The sequence below is a fragment of the Cherax quadricarinatus genome, chromosome 12, assembly GCF_038502225.1.
Source record: "Cherax quadricarinatus isolate ZL_2023a chromosome 12, ASM3850222v1, whole genome shotgun sequence".
Classification (NCBI taxonomy): Eukaryota; Metazoa; Arthropoda; class Malacostraca; order Decapoda; family Parastacidae; genus Cherax; species Cherax quadricarinatus.
Genome location: NC_091303.1, coordinates 27,392,593 through 27,420,447, shown reverse-complemented (window position 1 = coordinate 27,420,447; position 27,855 = coordinate 27,392,593). Strand labels below are relative to the sequence as shown.

The window sequence follows — 27,855 nt, the reverse complement described above, 5'->3', positions numbered from 1 at the left end:
TTCCTGGTCTCATTGTATAGAATGGAAGATGTATTACAATAATTGAGATGATTTTGACAGGTTTTACAATGAAAAGTACCTTGAAATTGAGCTCAAAGTAGCAGAAATGTTCGATTTTTACCAAAGTTCAAAAGTAAACAAATCATGCTAAGCGTCCAATACACGTCAACTGGTGAGTCTGATATTCTTTCACAAGTGCGCCAATATTATTTATACCATTTCTACACTAATGCAGTAGTCTGCATAACAGTAAACCTTATTTTTTTTTTGTGAGAATAAAAATTCAAAGTGGAAAGCAAAAGAAATGTAAGAGGGGCCTGGGGACGTGACTAATGAACAGAGGAAATGTTATTTTAGTGCCAGGAATGTCTTTCTTGTTTATTCTGGACCCTATTTGGAAATTGGCATCTTTTGAAATTTGTGTGAAATTGGCAAAATTGCTAAATTCTGACCACTTTATTGCATAGTTGAAATCGGTAAATAGGTGGTTTCTTGTACTCATTCGATAGAAAAAACGGAGTTCGAGCAAAATAGTTATGATTTTTGTTGACTAGTACACTGGAATTGGCCGAAAATAGGGCTCAAAGTGGGCAAAATCGCTGATGCGTAAACATCATCGAGACCGCTAACTTCACGAGAGCATAATTCCGTAAGTTTTCCATCAAATTTCATACTTTGGGTGTCATTATGATCGGGAAAAGATTCTCTATCTTTTTATAAGAATTTTTTTTAATTTTGGCGACCCTGAGAGCAAGTCTCTGAGAGGGCCTGGCGACCCTCAAAGGGTTAATAACCCAACAAAAAGCAGCAGTGAGGATGATCACAAACCCCAGTGCCAGACAACACACCCCACCTCTCTTCAAAAACATGAACTTACTTAATATACATAATTTTTTTTTTTAACAAATTGGCCATCTCCCACTGAAGCAGGGTGACCCAAAAAGAAAGAAAACTCCCAAAAAGAAAATACTTTCATCATCATTCAACACTTTCACCTCACTCACACATAATCACTGTTTTTGCAGAGGTGCCCACAATAGCATATACATGTAAAGATACACAACATATCCCTCCAAACTGCCAATATCTCAAACCCCTCCTTTAAAGTGCAGGCACTGTACTTCCCATTCCCAGTACTCAAGTCCAGCTATTTAAAAATAACCGGTTTCCCTGAATCCCTTCACTAAATATTACCCTGCTCACACTCCAACAGGTCCTCAGGTCCCAAATACCATTCGTCTCCATTCACTCCTATCTAACAAGCTCATGCACGCTTGCTGGAAGTCTAAGACCCTTGCCCACAAAACCTCCTTTACTCTCTCCCTCCAACCTTTTCGAGGATGACCCCTACCCCGCCTTCCTTCCCCTACAGATTTATATGTTCTCCATGTCACTCTACTTTGATCCATTCTCTCTAAATGACCAAACCACCTCAACAACCCCTCTTCAGCCCTCTGACTAATACTTTTATTTACTCCACACCTAATTTCCACACTCCGAATTCTCTGCATAATATTTACACCACACATTGCCCTTAGACATGACATCTCCACCACCTCCAACCGCCTCCACACTGCAGCATTTACAATCAAAGCTTCACACCCATATGAGAGTGTTGGTACCACTATACTTTCATACATTCCCTTCTTTGCCTCCATAGATAATGTTTTATGTCTCCACATATACCCCAATGCACCACTCACCTTTTTTCCTTCATCAATTTTGTGGTTAATTTCATCCTTCATACATACATCCGCTGACACGTCAACTCCCAAATATCTGAAAACATTCACTTCTTCCATACTACTCCTCTCTAGTTTGATATCCAATTTTTCTTTTTCTAAATCATTTGATACCCTCATCACTTTACTCTTTTCTATGTTCACTTTCAACTTTCTACCTTTACACACACTCCCAAACTCGTCCACTAACCTTTGCAACTTTTCTTTAGAATCTCCCATAAGCACAGTATCATCAGCAAAAAGTAACTGTGTCATTTCCCATTTTGTATTTGATTCCTCATACTTTAATCTCACCCCTCTCCCCAACACCTTAGCACTTCTTTTACAACCCCATCTATAAATATACTAAACAACCATGGTGACATTACACATCCCTGTCTAAGATCCACCTTTACCAGGAAGTAGTCTCCCTCTCTTCTACACACCCTAACCTGAGCCTCACTATCCTCATAAAAACTCTTTACAGCATTTAATAACTTACCACCTATTCCATATACTTGCAACATCTGCCACATTGCTCCCCTATCCATTCTATCATATGCCTTTTCTAAATCCATAAATGCAATGAAAACTTCCCTACCTTTATCTAAATACTGCTCACACATTTGCTTCAATGTAAACACTTGATCTACACATCCCCTACCTACTCTAAAACCTCCTTGCTCATCCCCAATCCTACATTCTGTCTTGCCTCTAATTCTTTCAATAGTAACCCTACCATACACTTTTCCTAGTACACTCAGTAAACTTATTCCTTTATAATTTTTACAATCTCTTTTGTCCCCTCCCCTTTATATAAAGGAATTATACATGCTCTCTGCCAGTCCCTAGGTACCTTCCCCTCTTTCATACATTTTTTTTTTTTTTTTCAACAAGTCGGCCGTTTCCCACCGAGGCAGGGTGACCCAAAAAAAAGAAAGAAAATCCCCAAAAAGAAAATACTTTCATCATCATTCAACACTTTCACCACACTCACACATTATCACTGTTTTTGCAGAGGTGCTCAGAATACAACAGTCCAGAAGCATACACATATAAAGACACACAACATATCCCTCCAAACTGCCAATATCCCAAACCCCTCCTTTAAAGTGCAGGCATTGTACTTCCCATTTCCAGGACTCAAGTCCGACTATATGAAAATAACCGGTTTCCCTGAATCCCTTCACTAAATATTACCCTGCTCACACTCCAACAGATCGTCAGGTCCCAAGTACCATTCGTCTCCATTCACTCCTATCTAACACGCTCACGCACGCTTGCTGGAAGTCCAAGCCCCTTGCCCACAAAACCTCCTTTACCCCCTCTCTCCAACCCTTTCGAGGACGACCCCTACCCCGCCTTCCTTCCCCTATAGATTTATATACTTTCCATGTCATTCTACTTTGATCCATTCTCTCTAAATGACCAAACCACCTCAACAACCCCTCTTCTGCCCTCTGACTAATACTTTTATTAACTCCACACCTTCTCCTAATTTCCACACTCCGAATTTTCTGTATAATATTTACACCAAAAATTGCCCTTAAACAGGACATCTCCACTGCCTCCAACCGTCTCCTCGCTGCTGCATTTACCACCCAAGCTTCACACCCATATAAGAGTGTTGGTACTACTATACTTTCATACATTCCCTTCTTTGCCTCCATAGATAACGTTTTTTGACTCCACATATACCTCAACGCACCACTCACCTTTTTTCCCTCATCAATTCTATGATTAACCTCATCCTTCATAAATCCATCCGCCGACACGTCAACTCCCAAGTATCTGAAAACATTCACTTCTTCCATACTCCTCCTCCCCAATTTGATATCCAATTTTTCTTTATCTAAATCATTTGATACCCTCATCACCTTACTCTTTTCTATGTTCACTTTCAACTTTCTACCTTTACACACATTCCCAAACTCATCCACTAACCTTTGCAATTTTTCTTTAGAATCTCCCATAAGCACAGTATCATCAGCAAAAAGTAACTGTGTCAATTCCCATTTTGAATTTGATTCCCCAAAATTTAATCCCACCCCTCTCCCGAACACCCTAGCATTTACTTCCTTTACAACCCCATCTATAAATATATTAAACAACCATGGTGACATTACACATCCCTGTCTAAGACCTACTTTTACCGGGAAGTAGTCTCCCTCTCTTCTACACACCCTAACCTGAGCCTCACTATCCTCATAAAAACTCTTTACAGCATTTAATAACTTAGCACCTATTCCATATACTTGCAACATCTGCCACATTGCTCCTCTATCCACTCTATCATATGCCTTTTCTAAATCCATAAATGCAATAAAAACTTCCCTACCTTTATCTAAATACTGTTCACATATATGCTTCAATGTAAACACTTGATCTACACATCCCCTACCCACTCTGAAACCTCCTTGCTCATCCACAATCCTCCATTCTGTCTTACCTCTAATTCTTTCAATTATAACCCTACCGTACACTTTTCCTGGTATACTCAGTAAGCTTATTCCTTTATAATTTTTACAGTCTCTTTTGTCCCCTTTCCCTTTATATAAAGGGACTATACATGCTCTCTGCCAATCCCTAGGTACCTTCCCCTCTTTCATACATTTATTAAACAGAAGTACCAACCACTCCAACACTATATCCCCCCCTGCTTTTAACATTTCTGTCATGATCCCATCAGTTCCAGCTGCTTTACCCCCTTTCATTTTACGTAATGCCTCACGTACCTCCCCCACACTTACATTCTTCTCTTCTTCACTCCTAAAACATGGTATACCTCCCTGACCAGTGCATGAAATTACTGCCTCTGTTTCTTCCTTAACATTTAAAAGTTACTCAAAATATTCTCGCCATCTACCTAATACCTCCATCTCCCCATCTACTAACTCCCCTACTCTGTTTTTAACTGACAAATCCATATTTTCCCTAGGCTTTCTTAACTTGTTTAACTCACTCCAAAATTTCATACATTTATTAAACAAAAATACCAATCACTCCAACACTATATCCCCCCTGCTTTTAACATTTCTGTCATGATCCCTTCAGTTCCAGCTGCTTTACCCCCTTTCAGTCTACGTAATGCCTCACGCACCTCCCCCACACTCACATCCTGCTCTTCTTCGCTACTAAAAGATGGTATACCTCCCTGGCCATTGCATGAAATTACTGCCTTCCTTTCTTCGTCAACATTTAAAAGTTCCTCAAAATATTCCCGGCATCTACCCGATACCTCCATCTCCCCATCTGCTAACTCCCCTCCTCTGTTTTTAATTGACAAATCCATTCATTCCCTAGGCTTTCTTAACTTGTTTATCTCACTCCAAAATTTTTTCTTATTTTTATCAAAATTTCTTGAGAGTGCCTCTCCCACTCTATCATCTGCTCTCCTTTTACACTCTCTCACCACTCTCTTCACCTTTCTTTTGCTCTCCATATACAGTGGAACCTCAAATTTCGAACGTATCACTAATCGAACGTTTCAAAAGCAGAACCCTTTTTTCGAACCAACTTGGTCCCTATTATTGAACACGCCCCTATTTTGGGACCGCCGGGTACCGGACCTGTCCACCAGCCCGCTCTGTCCGCATCCCCGCGCAGGCGCCGTGAGCCAGTCTGGCTTTGTTAATGCTTGAGTGAACACTAACCTGCACTCTCATTCAAACATTTTACGATTATTTCATTGTCTTTAGTGCTTGTGAGACTGTGAAACAAGCTACCATGAGCCCAAAGAAACTTGCTAGTGGTACCCCTGTGGTAAAGAAAGTGAGAAACACCATAGATGTGAAGAAGGAAATGATAAGTATGAGAGTGGTGTGAGACTTGCTGAGCTTGCCAGGATGTATGGGAAAAACAAGTCGACCATCAGTTCTATCCTGGCAAAGAAAGAACATATCAAGGAAGCTGATGTTGCAAAAGGTGTTAATATGCTAACCAAAAAAAGACCACAAATAGTTGAAGAGGTTGAGAAGTTGTTGCTGGTGTGGATCAAGGATAAAGAGATGGCAGGTGACAGTGTTTCAGAGACGATTATTTGCAAAAAGGCAAGGAAGTTGCATGCTGATCTAGTACAGAAAACTCCTGGAACCAGTTCAGTGACAGAACCATGTCCCATTTTAGGGAAATGTTAAAGAGATGCCAGAAACAGAGGACTATGGACAGTTATTTTGTGAGACAGGGGTCCAGTGACTCTCAAGCTGGTCCTAGTGGTATTAAAAGACAGAGAAGGGAAGTAACCCCAGAAAGGGCTTTACCTGAAGTCCTCATGGAGGGGGATTCTCCTTCCAAACACTAACCCCAACTCCCTCTCTCCTCCTCCCTATCTTCCAGATGCCATCACCAGTCTTCAATAAAAGTAAGTAAAAATGTTATTTTATATTTATATACATAATTGAACACTATGGTATTTGTTGTGTGTATGTAAAACTGTAATTAATCTCTATAAAATGTATGTTTTTGTGAATATTTTTGGCTTTCTGGAATGGATTAATTGTATTTCCATTATTTCTTATGGGAAATATTGCTTCGATTTTCAGACTTGTTGAATTTAGAACTAGCTCCTGGAACGGATTAAGTTCGATATTTGAGGTTCCACTGTACTCTGTTCTTCTTATAACACTTCTGCTTTGTAAAAACCTCTCATAAGCTACCTTTTTCTCTTTTATCACACCCTTTACTTCATCATTTCACCAATCACTCCTCATTCCTCGTGCACCCACCCTCCTAGAGCCAAAAACTTCTTCCCCACATTCTAATACTGCATTTTTAAAACTATTCTAGCCCTCTTCAACCCCCCCTTCTCATACTCATACTTGCACTAGCCCACCTTTCTGCCAATAGTTGCTTATATCTGACCCAAACTTATTCCTTCCTTAGTTTATACACTTTCACCTCTCTCTTACTTGTTGCCATTTTTCTTTTGTCCCATCTACCTCTTACTCTAACTGTAGCTACAGCTAAATAATGATCTGATATATCAGTTGCCCCTCTATAAACATGTACATCCTGAAACCTACACATCAACCTTTTATCCACCAATATATAATCTAACAAACTACTTTCATTATGTGCTATATCATACCTTGTATATTTATTTATCCTCTTTTACATAAAATGTGTATTACTTATTACCAAACCTCTTTCTACACATAGCTCAATTAAAGGCTCCCCATTTTCATTTACCTCTGGCACACCAAATTTACCTACTACTCCCTCCACAACATTTTTACCCACTTTAGCATTGAAATCCCCAACCAGAAGTACTCTCACACTTGGTTCAAAACTCCCCACACACTCACTCAACAATTCCCAAAACCTCTCTCTCTCCTCTACACTTCTCTCTTCTCCAGGTGCATATACGCTTACTATAACCCACTTTTCGCATCCAACCTTTATTTTACTCCACATAAACCTTGAAGTAATACATATATACTGCTCCCTCTTTTCCTGCCATAGCTTATCCTTCAACATTATTGCTACTCCTTCTTTAGTTCTAACTCTATTTGAAACCCCTGACGTAATCCCATATACTTCTCTCCACTGAAACTCTCCCACCCCCTTCAGCTTTGTTTCACTTAAAGCCAAGACATCCAGCTTCTTCTCATTCATAACATCCACAATCATCTCTTTCTTATCATTCGCACAACATCCACGCACATTCAGACATCCCACCATGTTGTAAAAGTCAACTGAAATGCCGGAAACAATGGGCTAGTAACCCCTTTTTCCTGTACAGATTACTAAAAAGAAGAAGAAGAAGAAAGAAATATTTTATTTTAAATATGCCAGCTTTCGTGATATTTATTGTATCAAAACATCCACAAGGCATTTCATATATCCTGGCACTTTCATCTAGAGTGTGTGTGATGTTTTTGTGTCTTGTGAGCTCTCATATAGTGGGTGAAAGTATGACTGATGACTGATACCACCATAAATCTCACAGTTTTTGAGACCCACCTGTCACAGCAGGTAATTCAAGACAAGAGGCAAAGATAAAATCTTGTGCAGTGAGTAAACCACAATGTGACAGTGAAAAGAATGAGGAATAGGTTACCTGGAGAGAGTTCTGGGGGTCAACGCCCCTGGACTGAAAGACAAAGAAAGGTGTTCCACTTGATGGCCTTATTATTAGGAAAAAAAGCCTTATCATACAATAAAACAGTGCATGAGGAGGAAGAACAGCTCGAAAATGAGTACAGTTTTAATTCTGTATGATTTAATCCCTTGACTGTCGCAACCCCAAATCCTGAGGTGTCTCCTGATGTTGCAAAATTTAAAAAAAAAAAAAAAATTCTTATGAAATGATAGAGAATCTTTTCCCGATTGTAATTACACCAAAAGAATAAAATTTGATGGAAAACTGACGGAATTATGCTCTCGCGAAGTTAGTGACCTCGTCGATATTTACGAATCTGCGATTTCGCCCACTTTGAGCCCTATTTTCAACTAATTCCATTGTTCCAGTCAAACAAACTCATAGCTATTTCTTTAGAACTCCATTTGTTCTATCGATTGAGTACAGGAAACTGCCCATTTACTGATTTCAACTACCCAATAACATGGCCAGAAATTTCCAATTTGGCCAATTTCACGAAACTTAAAAAATATGACAATTTCAAAATAGGGTCCGGAATGAACAATGCAGACATTCCTGGCTCTAAAATAACATTTTTTTTTGTTCATCAGCCACATCTCCAGGCCCCTCTGATATTACTCTTGCTTTCTATTTTGAATTTTTATTCAAACAAAAAATAGAAGATTTACTGTTATGCAGACTACTGCAATATTGTAATAATTGTATGAATAATGTCAACCCATTCATGACTGCATATTAGAATGGCTAGTTGGACAACAACTAGTTGGAAAACAACATCATTTGTTTACTTTTGAACATTGGCAAACATCAAACATTTCCTCTACTTTGAGCGCCATTTCAAGGTTCTTTTCATAGTAAAACCAATCAAAATCACCTCTATTTCTATAATATGTTTTGCATTCTATCAAATGAGACCAAGAAAACAAGAATACAACCATAAATACTATACAGTGGACCCTCAGTTATCGGCCATAATCCGTTCCAGAAGGTTGGCCGAAAACCGAATTCATATTTCCCATAAGAATTAATGGAAATACAATTAATCCGTTCCAGACAAAAAATTCACAAAAAAAAATAATTTTTTTAACAATTATTTAAGTACAGTGGACCCTCGACCAACGATAATAATCCGATATTAATTGAAATTATCGTTAACCCTTTGACTGTCGAAGGGCCAAATCCTGAAGTTGCTTCTGGTGTCGCAAAATATTCGAAAAAAAAAAAATTATTTTTTCTTATGAAAATGTTAAGATTATTTTTCTGATTGTTTTAGTCCCCAAAAAAAATTTTTCCCATCAGTACTTACCGAGATATAGAGTCCTGAAGTTTGCTGAAATTGATCTGCTGGCGGCAACAGCGGCGACTGCCGCTCACCCGGTAAACTTTTATTTACTTGTATTCGATGGTTTCTTGTTTTTTTCACTATTTTATTTTTTCACATAACTTTTGTGGCCTGTGAGACCAAATTATTGTGCAATGTTCAAATATACACTCGTTGAATGTAACACAATTATAGCAAAAACACTCATATCATTATAATGTTGCTAAAACTTGTTTACACAAACAAACAATGTAAATAAATGTTTATTATGATTGCTTTATATATATACATATGTACAATCACTGGACACTTTATTAGAAGTGCTGCAGCTTGTGGAATTCTTTGAAACATGGGTATAAGCACAATGGTGTCTTACACTCCTCACACATAAAACGAGTGTCTCTGCGTTTTTGTTGGCGTTTTGTGGTATGTCCACAGACAAAACACCTCTTCTGAGCATTTTTCTTGGCAGTAGTAGCAGGCAGTGGTATGGGGTAGTGATCACCAGGCCTCAGACGAGAGGACATGTGTTGATAATTTTGTGGGCGCTGGTCTATTGCAGGTGTTGTTTCTTGGTACTTGAATATTATTTGTCTGATGACTGACAAACAAAATTCACCATATTTGGGTTTGTTCTTGGTCTTCAACTTATACATATTATAAGCATTCAGCATGGAAATGTCAAGAAGATGGAAAAACAGTTTTATGTACCACTTATAACTCTTGCGAACACAGTCAGCAAACCCAATCTGCATGTCACATTTGTCCACTAAGCGCATATTGAGGTTGTAATCCATCACAGCTGCAGGTTTTACAATAGGTTCTTTGGTCTCTCTATTCTGCTTGCCAGTCTCTACCATTTCGTGTCGGTGAACTGATGTCAGCAGTGTGACATCACGTTTGTCATGCCACCGAAATGCCATGATGTCATTGGCAGCAAACACCTGCACTTCACCTCTACGACTGCCAGCTTCGAACCTAGGCATATGTTTACGACTTCTACGCACTGTGCCACACACATCTGTCATGTTCACTCGCAAGAAATCACTGAGTATAGGGCTTGTGTACCAGTTGTCAGTATATAAAATATGCCCCTTACCAAGATATGGCTCCATCATTGTTCTAACCACATCACCAGAGATACCCAGTAACTTCCTGGTATCTTCCATTGTTTTACCGCCAGTGTACACAATTATATCCAAAACCAGACCAGTTTTGCAATCACACAGAACAAATAACTTTATACCAAAGCGTTTCCTCTTGCTTGGTATATACTGCTTGAATGAGAGTCTTCCTTTGAACAAAATCAAAGACTCGTCAATAACAAGCTTCCTGAAGGGATAAAAATACATAGAGCACTTTTGTTTCAGGTACATAAACACACGTCTGATCTTATATAACCTGTCGCTTCTGTCAGGCCTGGTTTTGTCTGAAAAGTGTAACATACGTAACAGTAACACAAATCTATTCACTGGTATAATGTCACTGAAAGCAGGGGTTGAAATCAGGCGGTCTGTCGCCCAGTATGTGCTGACACTATGCTTATACACATGTGGCATAAGCATTATTGTGGCAAAGAACAGATACATCTCTGCCACAGTTGTGTCCTTCCACTGGTGTAGGCGTGATCTTGGTGAAAGCATAGTGTTTGCCATGGTGTACTCATAGTATGTATTGCTTTCCCTGACAATAATGTCCATCAGGGGTTCATCGAAGAACAACTGAAAGCATTCCAGTTCAGTGGGATTGTTCCCAAGTGTACATGATGGCCGTATTCCACTTTGTCCTTCATCAAAGTCATGGGGATTGGGAACAAACTCGTCATCTTGATGCCAATCCCAGATGCGGTCAGCTGGTGCGTTCTGGATATTGTAATGTCGTTGTGGTTGTGCAGGTTGTGGTTGTGGTTGTGAGAGTGTGGGGTCGGCCGAAGCAGGTTGTAGTTGTGCAGAGTCAGCAGCGCGGGCACTAGCGTGGCCCGCTGCTGGTGTCACATGACTCATGGCACCGTCACTATCACCACCACCGCCTGCTGCCTCACTCACATCATTTATACCCATCGTAACAATATCGTCATCTTCACTATCAGGACGTGGTGTAGGGCCACGGGATGTGCTCCGAGATGTACTCCTTCCTCTTGGAAGAGCATATGGCACACTACCAGACCGCATGCGACGTCGTACATACTGCCGTTTCACTGGGGAATATTCACCCTCACTGTCACAACTAGAAGTGCTTTCAATAACCTTGAAATCACTATCACTATCACTTGCACTGCTCACATCTGAGTCTTGTACACGGGCAAATAGTTTCCTCTTTCGTCCTGGTACAGGTGAATATGAACGAGCCGGCCTAGCACCAGAGGTGGATGGTTGTGGGTCATCTGGGTTTTTATCACTAATTATGTTATCCTGGGTAATTTTCTCGGTCACACCCGCTTCAAAACCATGGAATTCACTTTCACTGACACTATCATCACTGTTTGAGCTATCACTTGGGAACAAAAGACCTCCAATCCGCCGAGGAGTGAGGAACTTCTTACCGCGAGGCATGGTGAAAATGGACTACCAAGATGGCGTTCCCACAATGCACCGCTGAGTCCCAGATTTTTTTCACAGGGTGCACACCGACCACTGAGACCCATTCTCTCTCGTGTAGGCCTACCAGCCCTCTCCCGCTCGATTTGAAGCCGCTAGAATTTATGCGTATAGATACGTCAAACACGGTATCTCCCATGACGTACATATACGACCGCGACAGTCAAAGGGTTAATCAAGTTAATTTTCCCCCTAAGAAATAATGGAAATCAAATTAATCCGTTCCTGACACCCCAAAGTATTGAAAAAAAAAACTTTTACCACATGAAATATTAATTTTAATACACTCAAACTGAAGAAGACATGCACAGTTACATGACACTTACCTTTACCGAAGATCTGGTGATGATTGATGGGATGGGAGGAGGGGAGAGTGTTGATGGTGTTAGTGTTTAGAAGGGGGATCCCCTTCCATTAGGACTTGAGGTGGCAAGTCCTTTTCTGGGGTTACTTCCCTTCTTCTTTTAATGCCACTAGGACCAGCTTGAGAGTCACTGGACCTCTGTCGCACAACATATCTGTCCATAGAGACCTGTACCTCCCGATCCTTTATGACATTCCTAAAGTGTTTCACAACATTGTCAGTGTACAGGTTGCCAACACGGCTTGCAGTAGCTGTATCAGGGTGATTTTCATCAAAAAAGGTTTGCACTTTAAGCCACATTGCACACATTTCCTTAATCTTTGAAGTGATCAACTTCTTCAATTTCTCTATCCCCTCCTCCGAAGCAGTTTCCTCAGGTGTGGCCTCTTGCTGTTGAAGATGATCTAGCAGCTCATCAGTGGTTAGTTCTTCATTGTCCTCCTCCACCAACTCTTCCGCATCCTCCCCACTAACCTCCAACCCCAAGGACTTCCCCAATGCCACAATGGATTCCTCAACTGACATAGGATTCCCAGGGTTAGCCTCAAACCCTTCAAAATCCGTTTTGTCAACACATTCTGGCCACAGTTTTTTCCAAGCAGAGTTCAAGGTCCTCTTAGTCACTTCCTCCCAAGCCTTACCTATAATGTTTACACAATTGAGGATGCTAAAGTGATCTCTCCAAAACTCTCTTAGAGTCAATTGAGTTTCTGGGGTCACTACAAAGCACCTTTCAAACATAGCTTTTGTGTAGAGTTTCTTGAAGTTTGCAATGACCTGCTGGTCCATGGGCTGCAGGAGAGGAGTTGTATTAGGAGGCAAAAACTTCACTTTAATGAAGCTCATGTCCACAGAAAGTCACTCTGCCAAATCTGAAGGATGACCAGGAGCATTGTCTAATACCAGGAGGCACTTCAGGTCCAATTTATTTTCCAGGAGGTAATTTTTCACAGTGGGGGCATATGCATGGTGTAACCAGTCATAGAAAAAGTCCCTAGTGACCCATGCCTTACTGTTTGCCCTCCACATTACACACAAATTAGCCTTGAGGACATTGTTTTTCCTGAACACTCTGGGAGTTTCAGAGTGATACACCAATAAAGGCTCCGCTTTGCAATCACCACTAGCATTGGCACACATCAAGAGAGTAAGCCTGTCTTTCATAGGCTTATGTCCTGGGAGTGCCTTTTCCTCCTGAGTAATGTAGGTCCTGCTTGGCATTTTCTTCCAAAACAGGCCTGTTTCATCACAATTAAACACTTGTTCAGGTTTCAGTCCTTCACTGTCTATGTACTCCTTGAATTCCTTCACATATTTTTCAGCCGCTTTGTGGTCCGAACTGGCAGCCTCACCATGCCTTATCACACTATGAATGCCACTACGCTTCTTAAATATCTCAAACCAACCTTTGCTGGCCTTAAATTCACTCACATCACCACTAGTTGCTGGCATTTTTTAATTAAATTGTCATGCAACTTCCTAGCCTTTTCACATATGATCGCTTGAGAGATGCGTTCTCCTGCCATCTGTTTTTCGTTTATCCACACCAGTAACAGTCTCTCAACATCTTCTATCACTTGCGATCTCAGTTTCGAAAACATAGTTGCACCTTTGGCAAGAACAGCTTCCTTGATTGCCGTTTTCTTGCCCACAATAGTAGCGATGATTGATTGGGGTTTTGTGTACAACCTGGCCAGCTCGGAGACGCGCACTCCACTTTCATACTTAGCAATGATCTCTTTCTTCATATCCATAGTAATTCTCACCCTTTTTGCTGTAGGGTTGGCACTAGAAGCTTCTTGTGGCCCATGGTGACTTACTTTGCTGGTGCAATCACTACAAACGCTGCGATAATATGAAATGTTCCGATTGTATGTTTGGATGGGACCGCGGTGGCTGGCTGGCTTGTAAACACTGGCACCCACAGGACAAGTGAGGCGCGCTCAGGCCACAAGTGGACGCATCTCAAATGGAACGAATAGCGTTGGTCGGGTTTTTTAGCGCTAGTCGAGGCAAAATTTTTGCGTTAAAATGTATCGCTAGTCGGATTTAATGTTAGACGATGCCAACGTTGGTCGAGGGTCCACTGTATTACATACTTTATTGAAGGCTAATGCTGGTTTCTGGAAGACAGGGAAGAGGAAAGAGAGAGGAGTTAGTGTTTGGAAGAGGAATCCCCCTTTGTAAAGACTTTAGGTAGCAAAGCCTTCTCTGGGGTTACTTCCCTTCTCTGTCTTTTAATGGCACTAGGACCAGATTGAGAGTCACTGGACCCCTGTCTCACAACAAATCTGTCCATAGAGGTCTCTTTCTTGCATCTCTTTAAGATTTCCCTGAAGTGGGACAGGGTTTTGTCACTGAGGACGTTGTAGATATGGCTCGTTTCAGCTTGGTCACGGTGGTGTTTCTCTACTAAAGCTTGCACCCTAGTCCACACTGCACACACCTCTTTAACCCTTTCAGGGTTTCGGACGTACTAGTATGGCTTATGCACCAGGGTTTTTGACGTACTAGTACGCCTAAATTCTAGCGCCCCTCAAATCTAGTGAGAGAAAGCTGGTAGGACTACATATGAAAGAATGGGTCTATGTGGTCAGTGGGCGCAGTATAAAAAAAATCCTGCAGCACACAGTGCGTAATGAGAAAAAAAAACTTTGACCGTGTTTTTGGATTACAACACTGACTTTGCACTGTATTTTCGTATGGTATTTATTGTTGTATTCTAGTTTTCCTGGTCTCATTTTATAGAATGGAAGACATATTACAGAAATTGAGATGATTTTGACTGGTTTTACAATGAAAAGTACCTTGAAATTGAGCTCAAAGTAGCAGAAATGTTCAATTTTTACCAAAGTTCAAAAGTAAACAAATCATGCTAAGCATCCAATACACATCAACTGGTGAGTCTAATATTCTTTCACAAGTGCGCTGATATTATTTATACCATTTCTACACTAATGCAGTAGTCTGCATAACAGTAAATCTTCTATTTTTTGTGAGAATAAAAATTCAAAGTGGAAAGCAAAAGAATGTAAGAGGGGCCTGGGGACGTGACTAATGAAAAGAGGAAATGTTATTTTAGTGTCAGGAATGTCTTTCTTGTTTATTCTGAACCCTATTTGGAAATTGGCATCTTTTGAAATTTGTATGAAATTGGCAAAATTGCTAAATTCTGACCACCGTAATGGATAGTTGAAATCAGTAAATGGGTGGTTTCTTGTACTCATTCGATAGAAAAAATGGAGCTCTAGCAAAATAGTTATGATTTTTGTCAACTAGTACACTGGAATTGGCCGAAAATAGGGCTCAAAGTGGGCAAAATCACTGATGTGTAAACATCGTCGAGACTGCTAACTTCGCGAGAGCATAATTCCGTAAGTTTTCCATCAAATTTCATACTTTTGATGTCATTATGATCGGGAAAAGATTCTCTATCTTTTCATAAGTTTTTTTTTTTTTTTTTTGTTTTTTTTTTTTTTTTTTTTTTTTTTTTTTTTTTTTTTTTAATTTGGGCGACCATGAGAACAAGTCTGGGAGAGGGCCTGGGGACCCTGAAATGGTTAATCTGTTATTTACTGCTACAGTACAGGTCCTCCATCACAAATCTGGCATCATTGGGACCTGTAGTGTGCCGGATTACAGAGTAGTTAGGTTACAATACACTTAATAAAATTAACCAACTTGACTGACGCAAAAATCGAACATTTCTGGTACTTTGAGCTCAATTTCAAGGTACTTTGTGTCATGAAAGCAATCAAAATCATGTCTATTTCTGTAATATATCTTCCATTCTATCAAATGAGTCCAAAAAAATGAGAATACACACAACCATAAAAACCATACAAAAATGTACTGCAAAGAGGCAGCTAATGGCTGAGAAGTGAACTCCCTTATTTATCATCCGTCTTTTTTATTTTTGTTGTACGTTAAGAAGCATCTTTCCATCATACATTGCCCAAGTATCAATGAGATAGCCGAACAAACAACCAAGAAAAAACAAATATTTACCAAAAATCATATATGGCAAGCCCAAGCCAGGTACTGGAAATAAGTCACTTTATCTGACTTTTCTGGGTTATCCTAGGTTCTCTATACATACACTGCTATGTATGATAATCTACATAACTGTATTTGTGTATACCTGAATAAACTTATATACTTTTAGTCTGTCAACTGAGTACAAGAAACTGCCCATTCACTTATTTCAACTACCCAATAAAGTGGTCAGAAATTGGCAGTTTGGCCGATTTCACACAAATTTCAACAGATGCCAGTTTCAAAATAGGGTCCAGAATAAACACTGCACACATTCCTGGCACTAAAATAACATTTTCTCTGTTCATTGGTCATGGCTCCAAGCTCCTCTTATATTACTCTTGCTTATCATTTGGAATTTTTATTCACACAAAAAAATAGAAGATTTACTGGTATGCAGACTACTGCATTATTGTAATAATTGTATAAATAATGTCAACTCAGACTACATACTGGAATTTGGACTGGCAGGCAGACAGGTATTGGACGGTGACGTCATTTGTTTACTCTTGAGCTTTGCTAAAGAACATAACATTTTTGCTACTGTGAGCGCAATTTTAAGGTACTTTTCATCATGAAAGCAATCAAAATCATATCTATTTCTGTAATGTATGTTTCATTCTATCAAATGAGACCGAAAAAATGAGAATATAGCCATAAAAACATACAAAAATATACCGCTAAGTGACCACTAATGGCTGAGAAGTGAACTCCACTATTTATGGTCTGATTTCTTTCATTTTTGGTGTACGTTAATTAAGAAGTATCTTTCCATCATACATTGCCCAAGTTTGAATAAGATAACCCAACAAACAATTGAGAAAATAACAGTAATAATAATAATTTTATTTACTACACGTACATGTACAATGTATACAGGCCTAGCTGACATCAGTGACATACTACTATATAGAAAGCTGCTTGTTATGCAGAGTATTTCAAGCAAATTAGGTCAGTGTCCTACACATACAGTGTACAAGGTATACAGGTGAACCTCAACATATCACGAGGGTTTCTAGGGGGATCAATAATTACCTCGCTAATGTACTAGAAAAAGCCACGTTGTCTGACTATGGGTGCCCCTAATATATGCTGTAGGTGATAATCTATATAGAGAAAATACTGCTTCAGGTTTATTGCAGTTGTATATCACAATTATCCCTGTGCTATACAGGTAATCATAAAAGACATGTTGAAAAACGTTGTAATATATGTACTAAATATATACATGTTAACTTCTTGAACCATGAATAATCGTATACATGTCGTATTGTACTATAACATGTATGTTTAATAATGTATGTTATTAAATACCACAGACTCCACCAATGCCTCCACTGCGAGTCCCTACTACCCTCCCTCCGACCCCCACAACTGGCAGCCAGCCCTCCCACCACTCAGTGTGGTGAGTGTTTTGTTTGTTCATTATTTGCTATTAAACTACAGAATAAATAATGTAAACCCACTCATGACTGCATATTGGAATGGCTATTCGGACAGGTATTAGACGGTGACATCATGTGTTTACTCTTGAACAAAGCAAAGAATAGAACATTTCTGCTATTGCTAATAATAACAATAGTAATAATAATAATAATAATAAATACGATATAATTGAAGAAGGAAATTGTACAAAAATATGAGGGAGTGGTTGACACATCGTCAGTGTGACTTTGTTTATGCTGGAGTGAACATTAGTCTCCCTGCTCTTCCAAACATTTCACAATAATTCAGCGGTTGAGGCAGTGGTATTTAATAACATATATGTTATAAATAATAATAGTACATGTTATTATTAATAACATGTATTATTATTAACATGTATGTATTTAATAACATATATGTTATAAATAATAATAGTACATATTATTAATAACATGTATTATTATTAACATGTATGTTATTAAATACCATTGCCTCAATCACTGCCTCTACCACTCCAGTCACACTCAATCTACAAGCACCAAACACAATGAATTATTGTGAAATGTTTGGAAGAGCAGGGAGACTAATGTTCACTCCAGCATAAACAAAGTCACACTGACGATGTGTCAACCACTCCCTTGTATTTTTGTACAATTTTCTTCTTCAATTATATCATATTTATTATTATTATTACTATTGTTATTATTAGCTGTAGCAGAAATGTTTAATTCTTTGCAGTGTTCAAGAGTAAACACATGATGTCACCGTCTAATACCTGTCCGAATAGCCATTCCAATATGCAGTCATGAATGGGTTTACATTATTTATACTGTAGTTTAATAGCAAATAATGAACAAACAAAACACTCACCACACTGAGTGGTGGGAGGGCTGGCTGCCAGTTGTGGGGGTCGGAGGGAGGGTAGTAGGGACTCGCAGGTGGCAGGAAACTTAAATATGATTTGGCGGCTGGGAATTTGGTGGCTGGGAATTTGGCAGTTGGGAATTCGCGAATGTGTGAAGCCCGTGAAAGTTGAAAACGTGAATGTTGAGGGAGACCTGTACAATCCTAGCTGACATCAGTGACATACTACTGTATAGAAAGCCGCCTATTATGCAGAGTATTTCAAGAAAATTAGGTCAATGTCCCAGGATAACACCCACACTAGTTGGCTAACACCCAGGTACCCACTTACTGATGGGTAAACATAGACAACAGGTGTAAAGAAACATGCCTAATGTTTCTACCCTGGCTGGGAATTGAATATTTACCAAAAAGCATATATGGCTAACCCAAGCCAGGTACTAAAAATAAGCCACGTTGACTTTTTTGAGTTATCCTAGGTTCTCTACACATATGCTGCTATGTGTGATAATCTGTATAGAGAAAATAACTTTTTTGTTTCAGGTTTATGGTGCAGTACGAGTGTATATCACAGTTAGCCCTGTACTATACTCCGTTTTCTCTAATATAAGCCCCCAAGACAGGGATAGGAGAATGGTATTTGTATACCATATATCCTCTTCATACCTTCGTCAAACTGCTCGGTGTTATGCCAAATATTATTTATTCTGGAGTATTTAACATGTTATATGTTATTTATATTGTTTATTATGTCATATTAGATCAATTGTGATAGGCAAATAAGCTGTAGTGTTGATATTAGCGTAATAATAAAGCATATTCTCCTGTTTCGTGAGACTGAGCTCATGGCAGCCGACAGTGGCTTCAAAGCCACCTTATCTTTAATGGATAATGTACTGTGTAGGTGCTTTACATAATGAGAAGCATTTCTTTTATTCATTGGAACCATGGCTAAGACTAAAAGTAAACAGGTTAAAACAATAAATGGAGAAAAAGAAATTGGAATGACTTATGCAGCAAGTAGCGCCACCAAACAGTACCAGCAGGTTGGTGTGGCGACCCTGGAAATTTGAAATTATGCTAGCCAAAATTAGTGCCGAATAACTGAAGGAGCCGAATAACTGATTGCCGAATTTATGATGGCAGACCTGTACATTCATTACTTACCTTAAAATATTTGTAGTCTTAATGTAGGGCAAGAGGTGAGTAGTATTTATTTGTAGGAAGTCAGATTTGGTAGCAGTAGATGTAGGTACAGTACATGTATGTAGCCCCCATCCCTGGGCTACACTACACAGCTATATTATTACACTACACAGCCATATTATTACCATGTTCACTGAGTTTAATCATTTCTAACAACTACCTTTACATGCCATCATAAACAAAGGGAGAAGTAATGAATAATTCATGCCAAGAATTGTAAACAAACGCATATGAAGGGCGGTTACTGCACCAGTCGCCAGATTCACAGTTTTCTCTAACGCTGCATCAGAGAAAATGTAATGTTTACTCTCCATCCCACTCTCCACTCGATAACATATAAACATTGCATGTTTATGTGCTACATGATATGTAACGTGTTTCTTATATTTTTGAAGAAAATATCACAGATGGATTAATGAAAATGTCTATATTAACGTAAAATAAGACATTTAATGTGGCAAAGAGTGATTATTAAATATACATCGTATATAATAAACATTGCATGTTTATATGCTATGTAACATGTTTCTTATATAATTTTGAAGAAGACATAATAGATGGATTAATGAAAATGTCTATATTAATGTAAAATAAGACATTTAATGTACCAGTGATTATTATTACATATACATTGCATATAAACATTGCATATTTTTATATACTATGTAACGTGTTTTTTGGGGTTCATGGTTGCTTATTTTGCAGTTGCACTCAATAACCACAAAAAACAATGGATTATAGCAAAATATTTGGATGAATGAGCAGAAGCTTCTTCACTCGCCCAGAGACAAAGCCAAACTGTCTCGCAAGCGGCCCCAGCCGGCGGATGGACGCCTCCCAAATGGCCGATAACCAGGCGCCAAAAAACTAGCCAATAACCGAGTTGGCTGATAACTGAACCAGCCAATAACCGTGGGTCCACTGTACGAAAATAGACCACAAAGTCAGCATTTTAATTAAAAAAAAATGGTTGGAGTTTTTTTTTCTCATTATGCACTGCGTGCTGCAGGATTTTTTTTATATGGTGCACACTGACCACACTGACCCATTCTCTCACATGTGGGCCTACCAGCTTTCTCCTGCTTGATTTGAAGCTGCTAGAATTTATGAGAATATATACGGTGGCTCGTAAGATGTATATATATGACCGAAACAGTCAAGGGGTTAACAGATTTAAAATGTACAGTTGCTTGCATAATATATAGTTCAGTGGGAAGAGTGCCTTTGCTAACTATGCTGATGCAAACAAGTTCCTGGCCAGCTAGCGAACATTGTTTCTGAGGGTGGCTACAAACCTGATCAGGTGTTTAAGGCATGCAAAAGGGGTTTCTTGCAGTTCTTGAACACAGATTTCCATCAGTCTGGGCCTGGGGCAGAGTGAATAAGAATGTTGTCAGTGGCTTTTTCAAAGTCCAGTGGAGTTAGGGTTATATCAGAAATATGGCATATATTGACATTTTGAGGCTTATGAAAAATTAATTTAGATCAACAACCTTAATATGTAATGATATGGATTTTTTCATTAACAAGCCTCAGAACATTGTCATTATATAAGGTAACTTTGTTTCTGAAAAATTCTTCATAATTTTGTAGTTCTTGTCCATCAACACACCTATTATTACTCTCTCATTACAGTACGGTGGTACCACGAGTTACGAACTTAATTCATTCCAGAAGGCTGTTCGAGTGCCATTACTGAACAAATTTGTTCCCATAAGGAATAATATAAATTAGATTAGTCTGTTTCAGACCCCAAAAATACACTTACAAAAGCACTTACAAAAATACACTTACATAATTGTTCGAGTTGGGAGCTGTTCAAAACTTGAGGTGCCACTGTACTGTATTTAATTGCTAAATTTTTCACCCATCTTTTCAGGTGACATTTTCACGGCATATGGAAGGTCACAAGAAGAATGTGTGCAGCAAATGTCACCAGAGTTTTTGCAGTCACAAGAAGCTGAAGGCTCATATGAAATTAGAGCACAATTTTGATTTAGTTTCTAACACATATCCATGCCATATGTGCAGCAGAACCTTTCTCAAACGATCCTCCCTTTACTATCATCTCAAGATCCATGCCACAAGCAATGAGGTGAGTATTGTTTGGTAAGTTATAAGTCATTGTGAATCACCCCTTGCTTTGTATTCTCATAATCATGTTTTACACTTCATGTATGATGGTCATAAAACTAGGGAACCAGGAATTTGCTTTTGAGTGTATTCCTAGATCTCTTAACTTGAACTACTAGAAGCACTGCATAGTACTTGGAATGTACTCTCTGGAAAGGAAAAGATCAGAGACCTGATAATGTATACAAAGAAAATCATTACAGGTCAGATCCTTGATCAAGCAAGTTAGGTAAGGAAAAATTAGTTATCAGATATTTGCGAGCGGACTTGTCAGAGGTTGGGTATATGGAAGACGAAGTAAACCAAAGAATTGGTGAGTGGAAAAAGGTGGGTGGTGCATTGAGGTATCTGTGTGAGATGAGGCAAAGGACATTATCTATGGAGGCAAAGAAGAGAATGTATGACAGTACATGTATACTGATACCAACATTCTTATATGGGTGTGAAGCATGGGTTGTGAATGTTGCATTGAGAAGGAGGCTGGAGGCAGTGGTGATGATGTGTCTGAGGGCAATGTGTGATGTAAATATTATGCAGAGAATTCGTAGCCTGGAAATGAGGAGAAGGTGCAGAGCTGCTAAAAGCATTATTCAGAGGGCTGAGGAGGAATTGAGGTGATTTGGTCATTTAGAGAGGATGGAGCAAAATAGGATAACTTGGAGGGGTGTATAAATTTGTAGTGGAGGGAAGGCGGAATAGGGATTGTCTTAGGAAAGGATGGAGGAAGAAGGGGTAAAGGAGGTTTTGTGTGTAAGGGGCTTGGACATACAACAGGCATGTGTGAGCATGTTAGATAATGAGTGGAGACGAATGATGTTTGGGACTTGACGAGCTGTTGGAGTGTGAGCATTCAGGGAACCCAGTTAGCCGGACTTGAGTCCTGGAGGTGGGAAGTACTGTGCCTGCACTCTTAAGGGGGATTTTGGGATACATATTTGCTGTTTAGAGTGACATCTAAACTGCGTGCCTCTGACAAGACAATGATAGTGCGAATGATGGTGAAAGTGTTTCATTTTCAGATCACCCTGCCACAGTGGGAAAGAGCCGGCTTGTTAAAAAAAAAAAAAAACTATGGTTAAATATTTCACACAAAAATATTTTGGGCAACATAGATTCATCATGTTAGACTTTTACCATCATTCTTAAAACTAAATAAGGGATAAATTCATGTACTATACAAATTTGAATTTTAAGTAATTACAGTGGTACCCCGAGTTTTGGCCATAATTTGCTCCAGAAAGCTGCTCGAGTGCTGTTACCAAACAAATTTGTTCCCATAAGGAATAATGTAAATTAGATTAGTCCGTCTCAGACCCCCAAAAATACTCTTACAGAAGCACTACGATAATACACTTACATAATTGTTCGAGTTGGGAGCTGTATGAAACTCAGGGTACCACCGTATTACAGTGGACCCTCAGCTAACGATATTAATCCGTTCCTGAAAGCTTATCGTATGCTGAAATTATCATTAGCTGAATAATTTTCCCCATAAGAAATAATGGAAATTAAATTAATCCGTGCAAGACACCCCAAAGTATGAAAAAAAAAAATTTTACCACATGAAATATTAATTTTAATACACACAAACTGACACTTACCTTTATTGAAGATCTGGTGATGATTGATGGGATGGGAGGAGAGGAGAGTGTGGAAGTTGTTAATGTTTAGATGGGGAATCCCCTTCTATTAGGACTTGAGGTATCAAGTCCTTTTCCGGGGTTACTTCCCTTCTTCTTTTAATGCCACTAGGACCAGCTTGAGAGTCACTGGACCTCTGTCGCACAACATATCTGTCCATAGAGGCCTGTACCTCTCGTTCCTTTATGATTTGTCGAAAGTGGTTCACAACATTGTCATTGTAATAGTCACCAGCACGGCTTGCAATACACATAGGCAACAGTTAGGCAACTTTATTCCGAAACTTTTCGCCTACACAGTAGGCTTCTTCAGTCGAATACAGAAAGTAGGCAGGAACAGTAGAGATGTGAAGACGATGTAATCAGTCCATCACCCTTGAAGTTGTAGAATTTGAGATTGTCAGTCCCTCAGCCTGGAGAAGTTCAGTTCCATAGTCAGGAACTGTCTGAAGATCAAGCGACAGTGCGGAGACTTAAATACTGTCAGTATTTAAGTCTCCGCACTGTCACTGTCTTACCTACCAACCTGTCGGTATTGTATACCATTTTGATGTTTGGCTTGCAATAGCTGTGTGAGGGTGATTTTCATCCATATTTCATCCATAAAGGTTTGCACTTTAACCCTTTGACTGTTTCAGGCCCCTCTCTGAAACTGTCATTCTATGTCGCCAAATATTCAAAAAAAAAAATTATTTTTTCTTATGAAAATGTTAAGATTATTTTTCTGAGTGTTTTAGTCCAAAAAAAAAATTTTTGCCATCGGTACTTACCGAGATATAGAGCCGTGAAGTTTGCAGAAAATGAGCCGCGTATGGCAACAGCGGCGACTGCCGCTCACCCGGTAAACTTTAGTTTACTTGTATTTGAAGGTTTGTTGTTTTTTTCACTATTTTATTTTTTCACATAACTTATGTGGCCTATGAGACCAAAGTAAGGTGCAATGTATATATATACACTCGTTGCATACAACACAATAAGCACACAAACATAATTATCAATATATTGTTTACAAAACTTGTTTACAAAAACAAACAAACAAACAAACAAACAAACAAACAAACATAATAATAATAATAATAATTCTTCTTCTTCTTCTTCTTCTTCTTCTTCTTCTTCTTCTTCTTCTTCTTCTTCTTCTTCTTCTTCTTCTTCTTCTTCTTCTTCTTCTTCTTCTTCTCCTCCTCCTCCTCCTCCTCCTCCTCCTCCTCCTCCTACTCCTCCTCCTCATCCTCCTCCTCCTCCTCCTCCTCCTCCTACTCCTCCTCCTCCTCCTCCTCCTCCTCCTCCTCCTCCTCCTTCTCCTCCTCCTTCTTCTCCTTCTTCTTCTCCTCCTTCTCCTTCTTCCTCTTTTTCTTCTCCTTCTTCTGCTTCTCCTCCTTCTTCCTCTCCTCTTCCTCTTCCTTCTTCTTCTCCTCCTTCTTCTTCTCCTCCTTCTTCTTCTCCTCCTTCTTCTTCTCCTCCTTCTTCTTCTCCTCCTTCTTCTTCTCCTCCTTCTTCTTCTCCTCCTTCTTCTTCTCCTCCTTCTTCTTCTCCTCCTTCTTCTTCTCCTCCTTCTTCTTCTCCTCCTTCTTCTTCTCCTCCTTCTTCTTCTCCTCCTTCTTCTTCTCCTCCTCCTTCTTCTCCTCCTCCTTCTTCTTCTCCTCCTTCTTCTTCTCCTCCTTCTTCTTCTCCTCCTTCTTCTTCTCCTCCTTCTTCTTCTCCTCCTTCTTCTTCTCCTCCTTCTTCTTCTCCTCCTTCTTCTTCTCCTCCTTCTTCTTCTCCTCCTCCTTCTTCTCCTCCTTCTTCTTCTCCTCCTTCTTCTTCTCCTCCTTCTTCTTCTCCTCCTTCTTCTCCTCCTTCTTCTCCTCCTTCTTCTCCTCCTTCTTCTCCTCCTTCTTCTCCTTCTTCTTCTCCTTCTTCTTCTCCTTCTTCTTCTCCTTCTTCTCCTCCTTCTTCTCCTCCTTCTTCTTCTCCTCCTTCTTCTTCTCCTCCTCCTTCTCCTCCTTCTCCTCCTTCTCCTCCTTCTTCTCCTCCTCCTTCTCCTCCTCCTTCTTCTCCTCCTTCTTCTTCTCCTCCTTCTTCTTCTCCTCCTTCTTCTTCTCCTCCTTCTTCTTCTCCTCCTCCTTCTCCTCCTCCTTCTTCTCCTCCTCCTTCTTCTCCTTCTTCTTCTCCTCCTTCTTCTTCTCCTCCTCCTTCTCCTCCTCCTTCTCCTCCTCCTTCTCCTCCTTCTCCCCCTCCTCCTTGTGTGGGAGTGTGTGGCTTATAATTGTTTTGAGTCAGAAGTCGGCAGCTGTCAAAGTGACATATTATCTCATTAGTCACTACCCCTACCGCCTGTCAAAACAATGGGGTCGGATGCTGCTTCCCCTCCTCCATTCTATCTAATTATCTTTCTCCCTCATTCTATATCTTTCAATCTGTCTCTCTTTCTGTCTGCCTATCTCTGTCTCACAGGTACACATAAATACAAGTATACATAGTGTAAATTACCTAGGATAACCCAAGAAATCCAGACAAAGTGCTATACTCTGCTTGAAGATGTGAGTAAACGTGATGACACAGTCTTGTGGCTCTCTCTGAGACAGAGAGCTAGATGGACAGACAGGGAGCTTGACAGACAGACAAATAGACAGACAGAAATGTTTGTGTACCAGCAAAAACAAAGGGAGGCGATGGTCATGTAATATTACCCTCCTTTACGCTCATCAAAGTCAGCTCTTATCAGATGTTATCTCCCCTTATCTTGTCACTGTCATGGGGTGGACTTTTTTTTTTCTTGCTTCAAGGGAACAATATTATTACATCTTCTTCTTCCTCCTCCTCCTCCTCCTCCTCTTCTCCTCCTCCTCCTCCTCCTCCTCCTCCTCCTCCTCCTCTTCCTTCCCTCCTCCTCCTCCTCCTCCTCCTCTTCCTCCCCTCCTCCCCCTCCTCCTCCTCCATTGCTTTTGGTCTCAAACTCCTCCAAATCATGAAATTGATCTTCACTGACACTTCCATCTGTGTTAGAGCATCACTTGGGAAGAGAAGAGTCCCAGATTTGCTGGGGAATCACATATTTCTTACCACTAGACATGCTGAAAAATGACAACTGAAATGGCATTCCCACAATGCACCACTGGCTCCCCGATTTTTTTTATATGGTGCACACTGACCATGGAGACCCATTCTCTCACATGTGGGCCTAGCAGCTTTCTCCTGCTTGATTTGAAGCTGCTAGAATTTATGCGTATAAATACGTCAGAAACATTGGCTCTTAAGACGTATTTATACGTCGGAAACAGTCAAAGGGTTAAGCCACATTGCACACATTTCCTTAATCTTTGAAGTAGGCAACTTCTTCAATTTCTCTATCCCCTCCTCCGAAGCAGTTTCCTCAGGTCTGGCCTCTTGCTGTTGAAGATGATCTTGCAGCTCATCAGTGGTTAATTCTTCATTGTCCTCCTCCACCAACTCTTCCACATCCTCTCCACTAACCTCCAACCCCAAGGACTTCCCCAATGCCACAATTGATTCCACAACTGTCATACACTTCTCACGGTTAGCCTCAAATCCTTCAAAATCCCTTTTTTTCTACACATTCTAGCCACAGTTTCTTCCAAGCAGAGTTCAAGGACCTCTTAGTCACTCCCTCCCAAGCCTTACCTATAATGTTTACACAATTGAGGATGCTAAAGTGATCTCTTCAAAACTCTCTTAGAGTCAGTCGAGTGTCTGTGGTCACTACAAAGCACTTTTGAAGCATAGCTTTTGTGTAGAGTTTTTTGAAGTTTGAAATGACCTGCTGGTCCATGGGCTGCAGGAGAGGAGTGGTATTAGGAGGCAAAAACTTGACCTTAATGAAGCTCATGTCCCCAGAAAGTCGCTCTGCCAAGTCTGAAGGATGACCAGGAGCATTGTCTAATACCAGGAGGCACTTCAGGTCCAATTTATTTTCCAGGAGGTAATTTTTCACAGTGGGGGCAAATACATGGTGTAACCAGTCATAGAAAAAGTCCCTAGTGACCCATGCCTTACTGTTTGCCCTCCACATCACACACAAATTAGCCTTGAGGACATTCTTTCTCCAGAACTCTCTGGGAGTTTCAGAGTGATACACCAATAAAGGCTTCACTTTGCAATCACCACTAGCATTAGCACACATCAAAAGAGTAAGCCTGTCTTTCATAGGCTTATGTCCTGGGAGTGCCTTTTCCTCCTGAGTAATGTAGGTCCTGTTTCGCATTTTCTTCCAAAACAGGCCTGTTTCATCGCAATTAAACACTTGTTCAGGTTTCAAGTCTTCACTGTCTATGTAATCCTTGAATTCCTTCACATGTTTTTCAGCCACTTTTTGGTCCGAACTGGCAGCCTCACCATGCCTTATCACACTATGTATGCCACTATGATTCTTAAATTTCTCAAACCAACCTTTGTTGGCCTTAAATTCACTCACATCACCACTAGTTGCAGGCATTTTTCTAATTAAATCGT

General features: G+C 39.9%; 1 protein-coding gene across 1 annotated transcript in view; it reads left to right on the top strand.

The window, feature by feature from the left end:
- The window catches only part of LOC128686607 (uncharacterized), a 131,951-nt gene that overhangs the window by 11,877 nt on the left and 92,219 nt on the right, over positions 1 to 27,855 (top strand). The window contains exon 3 of the mRNA XM_070084293.1: positions 21,513 to 21,728. Within this exon, the coding sequence (XP_069940394.1) occupies positions 21,513 to 21,728 (216 nt within the window). The remainder of the gene's footprint in view (positions 1 to 21,512; positions 21,729 to 27,855) is intronic.